The sequence below is a fragment of the Scomber scombrus genome, chromosome 16 (assembly GCF_963691925.1).
Source record: "Scomber scombrus chromosome 16, fScoSco1.1, whole genome shotgun sequence".
Taxonomy (NCBI): domain Eukaryota; kingdom Metazoa; phylum Chordata; class Actinopteri; order Scombriformes; family Scombridae; genus Scomber; species Scomber scombrus.
This window is the reverse complement of record NC_084985.1, coordinates 23557768-23577858: the sequence shown is the minus strand read 5'-3', so window position 1 is coordinate 23577858 and position 20091 is coordinate 23557768. Positions and strand designations below refer to the sequence as shown.

At 37.9% G+C, this 20091-nt stretch overlaps 1 protein-coding gene across 1 annotated transcript in view; it reads left to right on the top strand.

The window, feature by feature from the left end:
- Positions 1-239: 239 nt before the first annotated feature.
- fam135b (family with sequence similarity 135 member B) overlaps positions 240-20091 on the top strand; it is a 35961-nt gene continuing 16109 nt past the window's right edge. The window contains exons 1-5 of the mRNA XM_062435945.1: positions 240-316; positions 4177-4256; positions 13283-13422; positions 17796-17866; positions 19009-19182. Coding sequence (XP_062291929.1) covers positions 240-316; positions 4177-4256; positions 13283-13422; positions 17796-17866; positions 19009-19182 — 542 coding nt within the window. The remainder of the gene's footprint in view (positions 317-4176; positions 4257-13282; positions 13423-17795; positions 17867-19008; positions 19183-20091) is intronic.

Sequence of the window (20091 nt, the reverse complement as noted above, 5' to 3'; positions counted from 1 at the left end):
ACGATGATAACTATATTCAGACCGAGATGTCTACCTTGGACTCGTACAGTCTGTTCTCCACACTAGACTGTGTGAGTCATATTACCTCAGCAGAGGGAAGGAATAACAGTGTGAGCTGGTTTTTAGAAAAGTCATTATTTGCCTTATTAGTCAGCGTGTCTTCTTTTGGCTTATGTATCTGATATGTTGAATTGACCCTGTGTTTTTCTCTTTTGACAGGTGATGAGTGGGATTATATCATGTCTGAAGTACAGGGAACACTGGAGTTTTCTGTAGAGTTGCACAAATTTCACAATGTGGATCTCTTTCAGAGGGGGTAAGCAATTTATCATTATAGAAATCACATTTCTGGAGTTGTGATACTGTATATGTTTATGTTGCGTGGTTTCACAACTGGCAACTCAGCATACTCACTGGACATATTCATGTAGACTGCTGACATGCTCTAACACATTTTAATATTCAAGCCTAATGAAGGGTAGCTGTTTTTGTATTCTTTTCCTTTTTTTTTCTCTTACATAATATGCCTAAAGTTCCAAACTACTGACTTCAAAAATGTATTTTTTAAGATAGAAAATACTGCACAGTTAAGTATAATAGCTTTAAACTGAAACTGAGTATAATTACAAGGCACATTACATATTTGGGCTATTGCTACCTGATCCATGACTGGAAGGCATCACAAAATAAGTCAACCGTTCATTATAAGCAAAAATAAAAAATCCCTGCAGCTCAGAGATAACCTTTACTGATCCATACTTTGACATTAATATAAAGTACATTTCCTTCCAACCAATTAAACACAACATTTAAACATAGGTTACCTGTATGAATCCACTTTGATATGAAAATGTTGAAGAAGATGAATGAATACTAATGTAGGTATGACTCATCCTGCATTGATGACAGTACAATTTCATTTATTGGATAAATCAAAGCGATGCACCCCCAACCTCTATCATTGCTGATGGATAAATATTACACTATAATTTACATTATGTAAGCACCCAGGCATTTTACAGCCTTGCTTGGTCTGGTATTACCATGGTGGCTAACGTTGGTTAATGTTAATGACAGTTGTTTTACATCTGTTTACTATTTAAAATATCTATTATATCATAGCAAACTGTGATTTCTATGAAAACAGATTGTACAATTTGCAGTAAGTACAAAGCAAAGCCAAAAAAACAAATCATACTGCAGTAACTGTAATCTCTGGGCTCTAAAAGCCCTCATCACACTTACTGCCAGTCCAAATCTCCATATTGATAAACTTAGGTCTTCGTAATTGAGTTTATGTCACATAACTAAATAAGGCAGCAGCTAAATCCTATCAAGATAAGAAAATAGCCCAACTAAAATTGCTAAAGGTAACTAGCTTAGTAGATCTTCAGTGGATTTCAACTACCTTTGAAACACATATTTAAGAATATTGAGTTGTAAATTAATTTATTGTATTGATTACAATGTGAATAGTAATAGCACAGTAGATGGACACAAAAAAGATACAAAATAATGGCATTACAACCTGTCTATCTGCCTTTATAGGGCAACACAATAACACAATATACATACATTACAGCAACAGAAACAGCAACATTAAATGTAATGGGTTGTACCAATAAGTAGGTAAGGGTGTAAGTAAAATACTGTACATGATCAACACTTTTTATTTTTCCATTGAGTTTTACATGGTATTCCATTACATAAAAAGGGGCTATGTTTATCCTGCCATGATGCGTCTGTAGGGAGATTAAAACCATGGCCTCAGGCTGGCTGAAATGCCAGCTTTATCAAAATGATTTCCCCCTCTCCAAAAGGGATGGGCTAAAGCTTCATCATGGTAATCCCTACAGCTGAGTGCACTAATATGTTGTTTTTTTTTAACCGGTTGCCATCTTGCTTCAGATTGCAAAGATATGATGTGAACACCCGACAGAATTGGATCCCAATGTAAAGATGAGGCTCTACATAATAAGAATAGTTCAGTTAACAGAACCTACACATCTACAACAAGCAATGTAATTGCTGAAATCAATACTAATCCCTGTACCACACTGGAGGACCTTACAACTGTACACTGTGAAGGGCCAGTACACTGATTGCATTCAGCTGATTAAGGGACTGTTCAGATGTTGTGTCTAAAAAATCATGGAAACTGCCAGCTGTGCTGCCTTCATCCTTTGATCCAAGGTGCTTGGAAGGTTGCACCTACCGAGCATCCAGAACCGCTTGTATCTTTTTGCTTTTTAACTGGGGCTGGCAACCAGCGTTGGCTGACCTTTAAACTGGATGTTGTGACATCCTTAGATGGAAAGGGTGAAGTCTGGATTTGATTTGTAAAGAATGCAATGGCAAATTTGGTACTTTTAGTTTCCACCAATTGTAGCAAAATTAGTCCAAGATAGCTTCAGATACTCCCATTATTAGTAAGTGCAGGTGTGTTATGACCATTGTTTTGTGATTATTCTAATTTAGTTGTACAAAAAACAAAATGCAAACTATTGATTAGTATTTTACCTATTGTCCTCCAGTCAACCGTCAAATGTGTGCTTTGACTATAACGTCTAGATAGAGGATAGAAGTAATAATGTGGTTTATGCACATGTTGGGAAATAAACATTGAGTTCAAATGTCTATAAATTACCACTGTAAGAGAAAGTGGATCAGCCCCTCATCAGTTACTAGCTGAGTTGACCTATTTCATGCCAAAAACATCTCTTACTTATTCATCGGCCATCAAAACCTTTTCTGTGCTCTTCTCTGTCAAGCCTCCATCTTTAGGAGCGCTGTCACTAAAAACGCTGATGTGATGACTGTGTTCACAGCCATGCTTTAGTCTCTGAGATTGCCAATGTGTCCCCTGAGAGCCGAGATGGGCTTTTACACAAAGCTGCGTTGACTCAGCTGTCAAAGTGACCTTTTCAAAGACATGTTTTCCATTGCTGTCCATGCCTATATAATCCATATTTAATTACCTAAGACTGTTTTGCTACTATCTTATAGCTGTGTACTGATATTGTACAGTGAATAGTTTTTTCTTATGATTCCATTTTTATTTCCCACCTGGGATCAATACAATGTCAATAATGCCAGTACTGTGGAAAACATACCTACCACCAGTGCTCTGCTGTACAGTATACTTTACAGCCTTTGAACAGAGGTGCATTATCATGTCTTTTTCATTATTTATAACCCTTTACCCTTTAATAATTTAGCCACATTTGTACAATCCATGGTCAATTTTGTTTAACATGGCATTGTTAACTTCTCATCCATGTTACCAAGCATGCTTCTGAAGCTTTCAAGCTGCACGTGTCAACATTTATATGTAAAACATGTCTTGTCAGTGCTAAAACAGAGCACCACAATGGTCAGTTTGAAGTTATGTCACACTAGAGGCACATGGGTCCTGTGACATGTTGGTTACATAACATCATTTGTTACCTTTTTATTTTCATGAAATGGTTAGCAATGGAAATGTCAGCTCTCTCACTCAGTCACAGAATCTTGATTACAATTGTCTCTCCTGGTCAGCAAATTGGTATTTTGCTAAGTCATCCTACTGTATATGTCTAAGAATATGAAACTAAATGCCACCATACAAGGGAAAAACATACCTGAAGCTGGAGGCTTGATATTTGAATATATATATTTGTATCACTATCTAACACAACCCTAGGTAGCTAGCAGGTACCAAATAGACTAGCTAGCTTGTGCCAGCTATTGTATCCTTTCTGCAATTGCTAATTTGAAAACTGTAAATTCTACTTAGTCCTAACTTAGTTATACAGCTGGTGTTATACAGTTTAAACATCCAGGTAAGGATTCTGACCCAAAGTCAAGATGCTGTGATAATTATTGACATGAATGCTAGCAACACCCTCACACTAATGCTGTATTTGATAGTCCATGAATTCACCTGACCTGCCCTCCATCCACATCAAGTGGCTCATTAAAACTCACTAGTGAAATAGTAATGTCTTTTAAACAGCAGCAAATAAACATCCAAAAACAAGACTCTGGTTTTTGCTTAGTAATGTGGATGACGCATCGGCAAATATCATTGTGTGAATTTAACTGTATTAGTTATATTATATCTCCAGGTGCTTTGGGGCTACTGTATCAGTACGTAAATGTGTAGTGAAGCTGTAATATGTGTAATCTCTCCAACAGGTTCTACCAGATAAGAGCAGGGTTGAAGGTCTCACCTCGAGTGCCCCACAGGTTAATAGTGACAACACACGACAATACAGGTAAGGGCAGATGATATTTCAATTCTCAATCCACACATAATGTTTTTAGACATCAGACTTTTATGTCAATACCAGCCTCATACTCGTCTGGTTATAAGCTCCCAATTATATCCCAATTATAACTATATTGGTTCTCAGTAATCATAATTTGTTTTTGCACTTTAGCTGGCTGAACCTCTGCTGTCACATTTGTCCAGCAAACATTATCGGTTTTGAAGCACGTCTGGAGGTTTGGTTGTTTTTGGGCCAGGAATGATATTCAGTTATGTATTTGTAATAAAGATGTATTTTTACAGGATACACAACCAACACATTTAAAATCCTTTTAACAAGTAATGTGTTTTTAAGGGTGTAAATATCCATTAATCTCCACAAAAACCTCAAAAGCCCGATTTACTAGACCAATAGAATGAATATAAAATTAAGTATGCTTGTATTTGTATTTAAAATGTCAAAAAACACTGCATAATTAATTGATTATACAAATTAAATAAGGGACCTCAATTTCGATAGGGTAATTTGACATTAGTCCCTGTAGTTTGGTTTATGTTTGAACAGGTTTTGCTTCACAGTACCCAAGTCCAGAGGGGAATGAGTGTGAGAAAATCTCACTTGACACAGGGAATAATTGTATGACTACACATTCTGTGTGAATTACACACATTGCTGTCTTTGAAGTTTCCATGAAAACAGTAATCTGTAACAGCGTCTTGTGTTAAAGTGCATGGTTGTCCAGAGAGTAGCCTTATTCTCTACCTTTCCTGGAACAAAATGAGCATCATTTTACAGTATTATGTGATTATGAAAATAAATACGAATATGAACATTTTTCTGAGTTGTAGTCTTACACAGTCCTTCACATCTTGACGTGTTTCTGACATCTGTGGATTCAGAAGAGCTTCAATTAGAGACACGACCAAGGTTTTTCTTAAAATAGAAGAATCCGCAAAATCATTAATTATAACTGTGGCTGAAAGAGAAAGAAAAAGAAACAAACATTCATTTAAAAAAACAAAACATTCTCAAAAAATGACTGCGCACAATAACTGAATCTATCGGTGTGTTCCTGCCATCTTTCTTGTTATAAGCTGAGCTATTTATCAGAAAATAAGAGCAGTGTCTGGAAATGTTATGGCTCTACCTCGTCTCAGTGATTTAGAACATTTGGCCATCCTTGGGTTGAAGATGCACTGAGTCACACTGCAGAAAATGGCTTTCATGTGATTTCACTTGTTTAAAATGTAAATCTTATTCACTTTCGGTGTTCTTGCATCCAGTTATTAGTTGATATTTGCACTTTGTGAAACTCCTGGAATTTTTTGCTCTTGGAGGAACATTCCTCACACTGTCTTACATGAGGGATTAAAAACTGAATATGACAACATGTTTCTGAAGCGGAGCATAGAACACATAGAGCAGCTTATCTTTAAATGCCTTACTTCAAAGACAAAACACAAATACAAATTTTAATCGTTTTTTCCTTATAAAACCAAAGGCTTGTTGCAAATTAAAAATAATCCCAAAACACTTAAATTCATGTTCTGTGCAGTTTATCCCCTTTGATTCAGAAATGTAATCACATGGTAAATGGTTTCTATCAGAAAACATTTTTCTCGTGTCTTGTCGTCTTTGATATTCATAGGTTGTGACACAGTGTTTCTGAACCTACCCAGGCGTTAAAATCTGTATCTCTGGCAATGCAGGAAGCGTTTCACTGAAAATACTGATTTGCAGTAATTTGCCTATTTTTAGCCTGTCATGACTGGTGCACCGTGTGTGTGCCGTGTGTGTGTGTGCGTGATCCTGATTTAGCTCTACTTGTGAGGACCTGTACTTGACAATGTTCCTTTGAGGACATTTTGGATTGTACGGACATTTAGGTCCTCATTGTGATTTCAGGCTCAGCATCAGGTTATATAAAGATGAGACGTTGGTATTGGGTTAAGGTTAGGGTTCCTCTTGTTTCCTGTCTGCCTCTTTGCTACCCACTGTCCAATAAAAGCAAATATTTAATAAAAAAAGAAACTGTGGTGTTTCTTAACCCTTACAGTTGAAGTATAAGCCACCAGAAATCAACAGTTTAAACCTGACAGCTATAGCAGAAACAATATATGTGCATTTCTGTGTGTTGGCAGGGACACAGCTGATTGTTAAGGTGATGTGTCATACTCTGAGATGTGACAGTGATTCATGTCGGTTCGAGCATTTTTTCTCCTGAAACACAGTGACAGGAATACCAGCAGGGAAAATGCTCTCTTTACCTCATTAGTTAATGGGTAAAGAGAAATCCTATGAAAGTAGCGAACATATTAATAGATTGCAATGGAAATGATGAAAATAGCAGTTCAGCAGTCTTGCTCTCAGGAGTCTATTTTTAGGCTTTTATATCCTGAAGGTTGAGTTATCAGGTGAGGAGAAGGAGGCAGAGCACTGACCAGCTGAAGGAGGCTGAAGGAAAATAGTTTTGTTGCTGTTCATACATCGTATCATTCTAGTATTGTGAGAATACACACCAATACAAACCTACTTCATTTCACATAGATTCTGTTGTATTTTTTTTAGCTCTTTCTTCAAATTTTGACTAAAATGCCCAATATAAAGAAACGTTATCTATCCTTCCAAAGTAAAATACTACCTAGATAAATAATGGAATAGTTTTGTTAAATGTGCTTATTTGATTTTTTTCTAGAGGTGAAATGACAACACAGAATGTTAATCACATGTCTATACAGTATGTTAAGTACAAAGCTGGATTCAGGATGTGGTTAGCCTAGAATTATCATTAGCATTATTGTTAAAAAGAGGAGAGGCAGGGGGTTACAGCTAGCTTGGCTCTGTCCAGAGTTTAAAATATATATATATATATATACCCCTGTTGGCATACTGGGTAGTTTTCTGCATTCCACTTACAGCCTTAGTGTCTGATGAATAGCTGTGCTGCCTGAAAAGTCACCTTGGGGCAATAAATAAGTGGAAATTGGAGCCCCTGCAGTGTGTGAGCTGTATATTTTGTTTGTTTGTTTCATGGTCAGCTTTAGGGCAAGATTCAATTAAATGATCACATTCTAAGTTGAGATCAATAATTTGGATCTGTTAGGTTGCCAGGTTTGGTGCCATGGTGCAGGTACTTATACCAAAACCTGTGCTTATCGATTGTCTCCGTCAACGTATGCTATACTTGGAGAGGCTGTACAGAAGCACCGGGCAGATAAACTCTTGTGTGTCAATAAGCAGCTTCATCATGTAACTCTACCTTAAACATTCTTGTTCCTTTCATTTCAAACTGCTGTAGAGATGCTGGTCGGCATATTTTTCACACTTTGGACAGAGCCGGTTTATCTGTTTCGTCCATCTTCCAGTCTTTATGCTGAGCTGGGAGTAAACACGAAAAGCAATTAAATTTATATTGATCTTCTCATCTCAGAGAGCAAATGACTGAATTTCCCTAAATTTAGGGAAACTATTCTTTTAAGATTTGCATACCTCGATGTGGCTAAATGGGTAGATTTACCACTACATTCCTATGTTCAGGGTATATGTCTATACTCCATAAAATGCAGATATTACATTCCTATATTCAACTCCATAAACCACGTCACATACTCCATAGCTCATCCAAAGCTCTGCTGCCTTTATTTAATCCACTGACTGCAGTCCTGTATTTCACCCGGCAATAGCATATGTGGTAAATAAGGAACACTGCAGCAGGGAGCATGACTGCGAGCATCATATCCATATTGTAATTGGAAGGCTGCCGCCCGTCCCCTCCCCTTTGCAGCTCCTTCCACAAGGTCATGTATTAAGCCTGTACACCTCACAGGCTGAATCCCGAGGATAAATACAGCAGCGGCAGGACTCCGGCCAGCCAGAGGAAATACATTCATCATACACAGACACAGGAAATAATCCCTTACTGTGTTCTCTGTGAAAGTGTATGCTTGACATTTCAATTGTCTGTGCCCTTCATACAAATGAATTGTGTGTGAAGGATCGTGCCAAACACTTAACTGAAGCATTTAATGACTGTGATTCACGCGCAATAACATGGTGATTTTCAAGTCAGACTGTTAAGCAGGACAATTGGATTGCTGCTTTCGGTGTCTCGTACTGCGTGGACTAAGATACTCCTTCATACTAGTATCATGAAGAACAGCTCTGCGTTGAGAGTTTGGTGGGTTTTACTGATAGGGAGTGACTAGCATACACACACAAACACACACTTTCACACACAGCAGATGTATAGTACCAGAGGCTGTAAGAAGATTATTTCCAGCACAGAATCACTGTGGCTAAAGCTTAGGGGCATTTCAGCAGGTTTTAATGTGCAGGATGTGATAACGCCCTGACACCTGTGAGGACTGCCATACACCGTAATGCAATAACTGAGTGGGTTTGATGTGTTACAGCAAAAATGTAAGCAAGCAGGAGAATGCATTTCTATCATGTTTATAGCTGACAACAAAAGTATGGGGTTAATATTTGTGTTGGTTTTGTTACTTTGTCTGACAGTATGGAAGATCATTTCTGACAAAAAAAGAAAAAAACGAAATAACCGGACTGTTTTGATTGACAAGAATAGAATAGTAATAGATAATCTTAAAAAAGAGATTATGTAATAAATTGAAATTATGACTTTTTAATTCAAAATCATAGATATGAAGTAAAAATTGGGATTTATAACACTAATTATAATGTGCATTATATCCAAATGTTTAATTTAGTCAAATCATGACCTTCTCTGATAAAAAAAAAACACGAGTTAGAAAGTACAAAAAAGTTTTTTAAAAAACAGATTTTTACAAGAAAACATGATATAATACATCATGTTAATTTTAGTAAACAATTAGTGGTCAAAATCATGACATACTAAGATAATAAGCATGAGTGAAAAAGGGAAAAAAAGTCAAAAATTGATTTTATAAGTTAACATTATGACATGATACATTATGTTTGATTCATTAAGTTAAATCATGACTTACTGAGATTAAAACTACAAAAAAGAAAACAATTAGTCAAAAATGGATTTTGTAAGTTAACATTATGACATACAGTATGTACTGTATGTATAACTGTATATGACAGTATACAGTTATATTATTATCATTATCATTATTATTATCATTATTATTATTAATAGTTTGTATTGTGTTACAATTATTATTTTTTACTATTAGTAGTAGTATTAGTAGGCTATTATTATTATTATTATTATTATTATTTGCACATTTTAAAAAGAGAATTCTCACAAAACAACTGTGTATTTTTTTTTTTTTATCATCCTCGACTTTTTTTTTCCTTGCAGGAATGGGCTTCCATATTCTAAACATGGAAAAACATACTGTAATGTTGGAAACAATTCTGTGGGACTAAACATTTGGTACACCTTCCGACATGCATGCATCCAATGCAATACAATGCACCAATATCATATCCTACAGCCTCAATATAATATAACAATTATCTGTCTCAACCAAAGTATAACATTATGTAATTCAAAAAAGCAATACTCATATTATAGGTGTTGTATGAGATTGCTTTACAATGTGCAGATGTTTTTATGTCCTTTCCCCATGTATGCAACCCTCTTTGTTATCAAGGTCAAAGCAGAAATCTCACACAGATCTCTTATCAGGGTCTTATCACTTCTGCTCCCTCAGTACAAAATGGAACGTCAATCAATCCTGTAAACCAACTGACATTCAAAGGAGTGTGTGAAGGTAGCAAGAGCAACTATAGTATTAACCCATAGCATGAATTTAGTGACTTTAGCCAGACTGATGGGCCACCCAGCAAAGGATAGAGGGCCTGGAAGCGCCTGGAGGAGAGCAGGAGTCCTTCAAATCAAACACACATAGAGAATATTTTATGTTAATTCCTGCGCACAATGCAGAATGTGAGTCTTTAATCTAGCTAACCTGTATGTCTTAAGACGGTGGGATGAAACCAAAATGAACACAAAGAAACATATTAAAAAAACAACAAATGAAAGTGACATCCTGACTGTGAGGTGTCAGTGCTAACATAGAGCTACAACTCCTTCCACATACAGTGCATCCCTAAAGGGATTACGCTGTTTCTGTCACACATCCACCAAGACTTTGACAACACGCTCATGCTCTCCCACACATCCGCCATCCTTGCTGGGGCTGCTTGAAACTGCAAGTAGTGACAGCATTATCAGAAGGAGGCCTGTGGAGAGAAGGAGGGGAAGACTGAGACAAGAAAAGAGCACAACCTCAGCGGGGGGATTTCAAAGACCTCTCACGGCTCGCAGCTGGACGGCAGCTCTGCAGCCCTGCCGGGTGAAAATGTGCAAGTAGCAGAGAGTAAACAGCCATCGTATCGGAAACGTGTCAGGACATGAAAATCAGAGTTGAAAATCGGAACAGCAGGGGTTTCGTTTATCAGCTATGCAAATGCGCAGTGATATGCATAAACCATGAATGCTCTTGTTCCTACACACAAAATCTGGTTTATCAATTTCTTTCCTTTGCTTGAGAATGTTCGCCCATCTAAAACCACTCCCGACAATGTGTATCCTACCAAAAAAACCCTAGTACAGGTGTAATTATGGATAAGCCATTTCCTAAATTATAGAAACTCTAAGGTCTATTATACTGTTTTTATTTAGAAAGCAAGGAAATCATTTCTTTCAGAGTGAAATTATGTTGCCTGTAATTTGCCAGCATCACTGCATCACTGAGCATCTGTGGCTCCATTTAAAAGATCTAGAGAACCTGTTAATAACATTTAATTGCAATCACTTCGCTTGATCTAAATAACACAAGCATATTTAATTATAATTTGCAAAAGTATATTAAAATAGTGCTGGGCCCAGTGTTCATTTTGTGTACTTCAGGTCTTTTCTTGCTTCATATGTATTCATTCTTATTAGACCACCCAGTAAAGTGAAAGTATTTCTGCATTCTTTTCATGCTATTTAAATTTTTTCTTCCCTTTGGTCAGGCCACTTGTGGAAGTGTCAAATAAAACAGTTTTATTTAGCTGCATTTCTTTCAGTATTGTGGCCTTCCAGGGTTCTCAGCTAAGCTAATGTGTAAAACAGGGAGGACCTTGCACAGTATATTTATAGCAGTAGAAGGAATTTGACCATGCACGCCACATCGCTCGCTGTCGAAATGCATTCGCTCATAAACGCTTGTTTTATAACAGCAGATGAAAGGTGGAAATAGTGAGAATGTTGTAGGACGTAAAATACCGTGACACCAGTGGCAATGCAGGACCACACATATAAAATTAGACTTATGTCCATAAGTCAGTTGCTTTTGTTCATGCTGAGAAGCTCTCTCATAAGGGCATGTTCACAGTTCTGCAGTATCTTAACGCCATTGTCTGTTAGTGTTTTTCATCTTTAGCTTCAGCAGTTGCTACATATTTCCATATAAGGAACCAAACATTAAAGCCACTATGTTTGTCAAAGGGATTTCATTGATTATATATGGCATTATGTATGTTAAAGGATAGGTTGACATGTAATGCAACTGTAAACAGTGAAAGAGGTTTTCCTTGCTGTAATCATTCCTCCTGTTCATACTGACTATTACAAGATCCCCTTCAAAATGTGCTTTCAATGTAAGTGATGGGGTGGAAGGAAAAAAAATGCTCATGGATGTGTAAAGCGTGCCCTTCGATTCACAATTCGTGCATACAGATTTGTAAATGGTACATGATGAATGGTTGGATGGTTAATACACCAGACTTTCGTATGGAATGTCGAGGTACGGCAGATTTAACCTTAACGATCGCTTTGTGATTTTGGAGTTTTACAGCCTTTATGTATGATTTAGCATTTATTGTGCTGTCACCTGAACACCAACATTGAGATGAGCAGTCAAACAGCAATCTGCTCTTAAATCTGGATGAAATTGAATTAACAGAGCGGATGTGGTCTCTGCAGTCCATGCGAGGCAGGTCCATTCGCTGAAGAACTGAAGAGGCCATGTAATCCGTGCACATGGAATGAGAATCCGAGGGTACACTTTACAAATCCGTTTGCAGAGATTTACACGTCAATTTTTTTTTTCTAGCATTTGACCCCAGGGCGGCTCTGTAGGGGCCAAAATCCACAGTGTGTCCACACAGTCATTTAAAAGTTGATCTGAAGCTTATATGAGGCTTCAGCAATCTGAGGTAGTCATATCAAGTGGATATCTGACACATTTACAGTCTTTTTAGCATCAAATTCCCTCTTAGTGTTTCCCTGTTGAGCTGTGGTGGAAGTATAGTAACAAAAAGAAGGACTCTGGTACTAAAAAGACTGTAACATTGAAACATATCTACTTGATTTGACTCATTTGGACAGCTGAAGCTTCATATTAGCTGATTAGCTGATTAGATCAACTTTTAAATACATTTTTGCACAGAAAAAGAAGGACTGTGGCTTTGACCCCATCACTTATTGTAAGTACATTATGAAGGGATCTTCCAATGGTCAAGAGGAACGATTACAGCAAGAAAAACCTATTTCAAAGGTCTGTTGGGCACCTGACTGATTAATTTTAAGACAGACTTGAAAAATTGTGAACCCATCCTTTAATGAGCCTGGAAGCTAACATGAGAGTATGGGGATATGGAAAACGACTTAATTGGATCAAACATGAGCTGCTCATACTAATTCACATTTGAAGCCTGGAGACATATTCACAATCTTGGTGCACATTTTCAGATCCAAGCACATGTACTCAGATCCCTTACAAATCCTGGTAAACATTTGAAAATGTCAGATTATACATTCGTGAGTGTTATTATGCATTTTCAAATCTGGGGACTTATTCACTAATCTCAGTGAACACTGTAATATATCAGGTGATACATCTGTTAAATCAAAGACCTGGCTTTATTTTAAGTTATCATAATCATGTCATGTTTAGTACTGTCTTAATATTTAAAAGGACACGTGGCATGTGTTATATCTTGTAGTTAAACCTGCATGCTGACTGTTGCAGTTCAATTAATCAACTGTTACAGCTGGTAGTCATTTTGTATGTTGTTGTGTCCCACCTCAGGAGAATGCAGTTTCAGCTCGCCGGGGGTTTACGATGGCACCGTGTTCAGCCGGATATTTCAGATCCTTTACAGAAATGAGGAGATTACGGTGAATGACTGTATGATCTTCAAAGTCCACCTGCTATTGGATGGAGAAAGGGTGAGTCATGCCGGTGACATTTTCTTCATTGGCACACAAACACACAAGCCCGCACACATTTTTGTTAAAGCAACAGAGAAAATGACTGAATTTATAGTATCATTTAATTGCTTGCATTTTTATCAGCGATCTAGCTGTATAATGAATGACAGATTTACAGTGAAAACAGCTGTATGATAGTTTGTTCCATTGCTGCAGCTTGTGACTGCGTCTTAACACATGTAACACATTTGAAATATTAAATGGCCGTTAATTCATGCATTTATTCATCCTCAGCTTCCTCCTACACAAGTTTCTGCTGGAGTCGCCACTCTTATTATCACACAAACAGTACTCCCTTTTTATGTCAGCTAAAGTAATTAGAGCAGGTATTTAACAGAACTGCAGTATGTAATGAAGAAGTAATATCATCATGCTGATTGAAGGAATAGTAATAATACTCTGGCATTTGCTCAAAGTCTTGGAATGCTAGTGGGTGGGATGCTTTGTTCAGTATACTTCCTCGAGGTGTTCCCTGCTACCTAAATCTTTCGCTTACATTTAGCAGCTTTATGGACTCAGACATCTCCGGTAACTCCATGTCTCAAAAGCGGCTAACAACACATGTTGCATTTTCTGGCCACAAGGAGGAGTGTTACAACAGATTCTTAAAGTTTGCCATACATTCACATGTCTGATGCTCATTTGTGTTACTTGTATAAGTGTAATCTACACCTTTTCACTATAGGACCACCCTAACCTAGAATAAAGGTTGATGAGCATAGTTCTTCCGCTTGCTGACTATGTTGTGGGGAGGCTTATAGCGAGTCCGCTGTAGCACCCAGGCAGCGTGGACCCCTCAGGAACCTATTAACGAGAGGAAGGAACAGGAATAGAGAAATAGGGGCGCAAAATGAGTGGAAGGGGAGGAGAGGGCTAGGTGGTACTTATAAGAAAGGCCGGAGGTGAAGCACTTGTGGTATGGTCCTGTTCTTGAAACTTTGCTGAATGGCCTTCACCAAATGAAGCTACCTGTGAAGTGTATCTGAAGGGTTGATCGTGTTTCATATGTCTCTGTTGTAAGCGGTTGAGTTAAAGAGTGGTGTTCCCTATCACTGACTACAAGGATTACAAGAAAAAAAGCATAGATGAAATTAAAACATCAATTTTTGGGGAAATATTTTTTTGTTTCCATTAATCATGTTACACCTCCTCAGATTTATCTCACAAGCTGGTAGATGAAGTCAAAGGCCAACCGCCAAATTGGGAGCTATCGGAATTATATATTGTATGTTTCTATGGAAACATGGCCTGAGCTCGATGTAAGAAACATGGAGAATCTTATGACAGACAGCTATTAGCTAGTCACAGGAAATGTATATGCCTGTACTATCACTGCCTCTTTTAACAAAGAAAGACATACTTTATGTTGAAACCATCTGATGTACCTTCTGAAGGTTCGTGTAGACAGAAGGTGGTTCTGTCACAAGTTTTGGTCATCCGTCTGAGTCGAGTGGAAAACGCTTGTAATTTTATCTTCACAGCTGTCTACACAGGCTGTAAAACCACAATCCAAGGTGCATTTTTATGATTCAAGTCTAAAATGTATTACCTTTTACACACATAATTACAGGGGTTGTGTATTAGGGTTTGAACGCTGCCAAAATGCGGGTGACCTACACAGTGCCTGAACACATCCTGAGTACACACTGATGGAGGACTGAAGCTGCTGCTGCTGCACTACTGATGTACTTACTTTAACTACACCGCCTGCATAGACACAGTGTTAAACCTTGTGCCACAGACCTCATCACCGCAGATCCTGGGAACTATTGATTGTTGTGCTTCACAACAACACAGCAGAGCCCCTCCCTTTGCAAAGTGCTGAAAATGTAGCAAACAGAGGCATAAGCAAATTGATGAAAAGTTGTGATGATCTATTCTGGCATTTGTAGCCAGTACTTATTAGTCCTTGCGTAGATTTAACAACAGTGACGAGTACCTACGAGGCCTTAAAGAGACTCTCAAAGGCAAGAAATCTTAGCAATTGACAGAGTAAGTGTAAAATCAATAACAATGATTGAACCCACCAACAGAATTGGCTTCTGATATAACCACCTTGACTGTACTTTTCTGGGAGCCACTAGTTGGTACTTTTTGGCTTTCTTTACTAACTAGTGATATTGATGGTTTTGAAGAAGTATTTTCAGATTAGGTATAATTTGGGCCCCTAGATGCCCCAGAATGTCATATAAAACCATTTAGCGTGAACCCTTATAGAGTTCAACAACTTGCCTCTTGGAATTAATTGACAGACAAATGTAAATCTCCTGCGACCCAGACTGGCTGTGTAGATTCAGATGATCAAACGTATAAACCGTCCAGACAGTTATTGATGTACTGTCCTCTATGGTTTCACCGTGGGCGCGACCCTGAAAATCCACTCTGCCTCTCTTTGTTGTTGCGAGCCAACGGAGCTCAAATTGATTAGGGGTGACAAGCGATGAGACAGGCCCAAGGCTGAGGGAGAGGGGGTTAAGATGGTTCCGCTCAAAGCTAATCATCCATATGATAGCCATAGCTCATATATTGACACTATCCCGCACCATCGCCTAGATACAACCATGACATACATGTCTACAGAAGATGCCTGAACGACTGTAGAGGATCTGGGCTTCGGTCGGAATATTCTGTCTCTCATGACTCTGCACTCCTAATTTTAGAAGATTTCATTAAATGAAGGAATTCATGTGGAGGTGTGGAGACAGAGGAGCTTAAAGGCATATCAGATTTCAGCTGTAAGCTCTCCCGAAGGCTCCCCACTCATTAACCTTCCGGAGGTTATCTGCCGCTCACAGCTACAGATAGCACGGAGGACAAAAATAGCCTCTCATTTCCCCTGTGTACACCCGTATGTATGCTCAATCAATCCCAGCATCAATATTGGACAGAACTGGAAAGATTTATGTGTTTACTGAATGTGTGATTGTGTATGTGGGTGTGTTTGTTTTAGACAAATGTAGGGACAAGGAAAGGAAGATCTGTGCCTATCTTTTTATTATAATTAACATCGTCAAACCTCAAATCTTCAAAAGAATTCATTAAATCCCCTCTCGGCTCCACCTTTGTAGTTTTCTCACGCCTTTTTTGTCTTTCCACTTTGTTGTTCAAATTTTAATAGGTTCTGTTCATTTCCATAAAGCATGAACTATGGCACTTTGAACATGAGAGTAATTCTGTTCAACCTACATTAGATAAAAAGAACTACAGAATTTCAGTTAGTAAAGAGCACACGGAGAACATATGCAGAACTTTGATGTGTCTAATTCAGCATCGCAAACAAGGTTGGTTACATTTAGTTATCAAGTCAAATAGCAGTATTCATCTACAACCCACTGTATGTAATGTACTGTAAATGTCCCCGCTGGTTGTTTACTCTTTGCTGATTCATAATATTTTATGCTTTACATACAGATGAGTGACAAAACGAAAGGAAACACATGAATAAATACCACAACAAAAAAATCAGATGCTTTAATAAGCAGCTTGAGGGCTCAGTGAATGGATTGACGAGAATGAATATGATATGAATCATATGCTATGGCCTTCAAAGGGAAAAGGTGTCAACCCAGCTTAACACCTATGGGAGATCTTGCCCAAACATGTTTGATTGCATCCTTCATCACCATCAACATCACCATAACACCAAAATTACTCAACAGGCCAAATTGAAAGGGAATGAGAGAGAGAGAGAGAGAGAGAGAGAGGAGGAGAGAATCTGGCCTGGAGATGAGTGAGGAGGATTTGAATTATGGGAAAGACAAAAACCACTAATTCAAAGTCCTGGCATGAGTTCTGTTAGAAGAACATAATCCAATATTGTGTGACTTCAAAGCTGAAATTCATACCAAGAGGCTCTAATTGGTAAAATCAATGCTGGTGGCAATATGGTAAAAATTGGACTTGGGCTTCTTGGAATTATACAACATTTTCAAGAGATTGTTAAAGAGATAATAAAAAGAAATGGAATAGAAGTTGATTACTGTCACACTATACTGGATAAACGTACTTAAAGTTACAGGGAACATCTCTTTATTATAAGATGCTATGGCGAGCTCTCCAAACAAAGATGACTGAAGTGCAATCTAAATAAATTGTATGGGGCGTCTCATCTTTAGCTTAAGATAAATGGAGGAGAAAAAAAAGAACATATACTGTTTGTGACTCTGCATCGCAGTATCCCAATCAGAGGTCTGTGGTGACCCTACACCTTACTGAAACACTTATGTTGGTTTGACTCCCTCCTGTATGTTTTCCCCCATTAAACATTTAGAGTTCTTTGACAAAGTCCCTTTCCATTACTTCATCTAACCTCTCTAACCAATGTCTTGCAGGTGGAGGAAGCCTTGAGTGAGGTGGACTTCCAGTTGAAGCTTGATCTTCATTTCACAGACAATGAGCAACAGTAGGTTTTGAAACATGTGTGTGTGTGTGTCTGAGAGGGACTTTTCCCTTGTGCAGCTTTTATGGAAGAGTGAGAATGCAAACTAGGCATAATAGGGGCTGTTATGTCTTTTGGCTCATAGCCATCTCTTTAAGCACCTTATCACAACTTTTGTGCTAGCAATACGTGATTACTGTGATTTGTCAGTTTGCCTGGGACAAATAGAAGGATGAGTGTGCAGTTTGCATTAGTGCATGCAGCAAAACACACCATTTTTGTTGGAGCACCACTCTGGTATCAACCAACAGCTGTGCATTTGTGTTTGTTAATGTGTTTCTGCATTAAATCCTCTAAACCTATTGTCATGCCATTTTTGTCATACCTGTGTGATGATAGTACTTGTCAACTCTACAAAGGAGTGAACTGTGTCTATATCATTGCCATCCTTGTTTTTACTCAGAGTTACTATTGAAAATAGTCAAGTGAGGTCACTTTATTATCCGACCAGGGTTAATTTGGCTGCAGCCAGGTATATAGAAAAACTCATTTATCATAAAAAAACACAATCACATAATGCAACAATTAAGACAGATTACAGGGACAAAGAGTGCAATCAGTCGCTTTAAAATAAAGAAAGTGCTTTGGTGTAGAGATCACGTACACATTCAGGCGACTAATTGCCAGGCAAACAATAAAGATTATCTTGGTACCTGCCTGTACCTACAGACTGAAGGTAGGAGCTCAAACTTCCTCTACAGGGGGTCATCAGGATAGTCCAGTATGGATTGGGCCTTACATAGGATCTATATAGTAGAGGCCAAAGAGTTAACTCACCCCATACCTGCTGCTGGTCCCCAAATAAGCAGTGCCCCTTGAGGGATCTACTAAGTCTGCATTACTATTCTAGTCAAGCTGCAGACTATTCACTGCAATGACTAAATAATGATTATTAATGAGCAGCAGTCAACATTCTCAGACATATTTTAGTAAAGGGCTGCACCTGTTAGTACCCAAAGTACAGACTCTCCAGGGTCAGATGCAATAGATACAAACATTCCTTTTTAGCATGTGTAATGAAATTGCTTAATTCTTTTAATTAACACTCCCTGTAGTTTTGAATACCGTCCCAGTCTAACATATGTCTCTCTTCTTCCATTCTGCAGGTTGGCAGAGATAGCCACCGTCCCACTGATCAGCAGCCGGACCCTCAGCCTCCACTTTCACCCACGGAGAGGCCTCCACCACCATGTCCCCGTCATGTTTGACTACTTCCACCTGTCCGTCATTTCTGTCTCAATACATGCGTCACTGGTTGCCTTACATCAGCCGCTTATCAGGTAGAGCAAAGTGGGGTTTTGCAAACATTTGCATGTCAAAGACTTTGAAATCACACAAAGCACAAAGGCTTTTTTTTTTCTTCACAAAGGCCTAATTGACCGTTCACTGAACCCTGACTTCAAAATTACTGTTGCTACGTCAGTCAAGCTTGCTAATATAAAAAAAAACCTCTCTGTAAGTTGGCAGCCATGATGATAAATATGGTGAAAAGAATTAGAACCTGACCGATAATGGATTTTTTGGGCCGATGCTGATGCCAAAATGAAAGAGTAAACTAATTCCGATATATATACATCAGGTGATAATTTTGCATATAAAGAATATATACATCAACATACATTTTTTGCAATGATCCATTAAATGTAGTTATCAAACACTTGACAAAGATATGTAACAGGTTGACAATAAACTTTATTGTACAAAAAGACTTCAATGCACAAATAACAATAACTAAGTCAATAAGAAAAAAAACATGTACATATATATTTAACTTGAATCAAGGATCTTGAAAAGGATCAAATATACATAAAATGCTGCTTATATAACTTTAAAAAATGTCGGCACATATCGGACAACAAATACAATATATTATATATTAATGACAGGCAGGATATAAAATAAAATACAGAATAAACATTTTGCATTAATTTTTTTTAAGTATTTTTGTTGATTTTGGTAACACATAATTCATTCAGATTCAGACAATTCAAGTTTGACTGTTTTGTTCTAATATAACCGTGTTTCACTGCTTAGCTGCGAAACAGGGTTAAGTCAGAGTTAAGGCTAACATAAGCAGAAAACTTCTTACGTAAGCCTTAACTCTGATAGTGTCCAGGATCGGCTTCCACATAGTTAGGAAATAGAACACAATGAATAAGGACATAATCCCCACATACTATTTTAAGTTA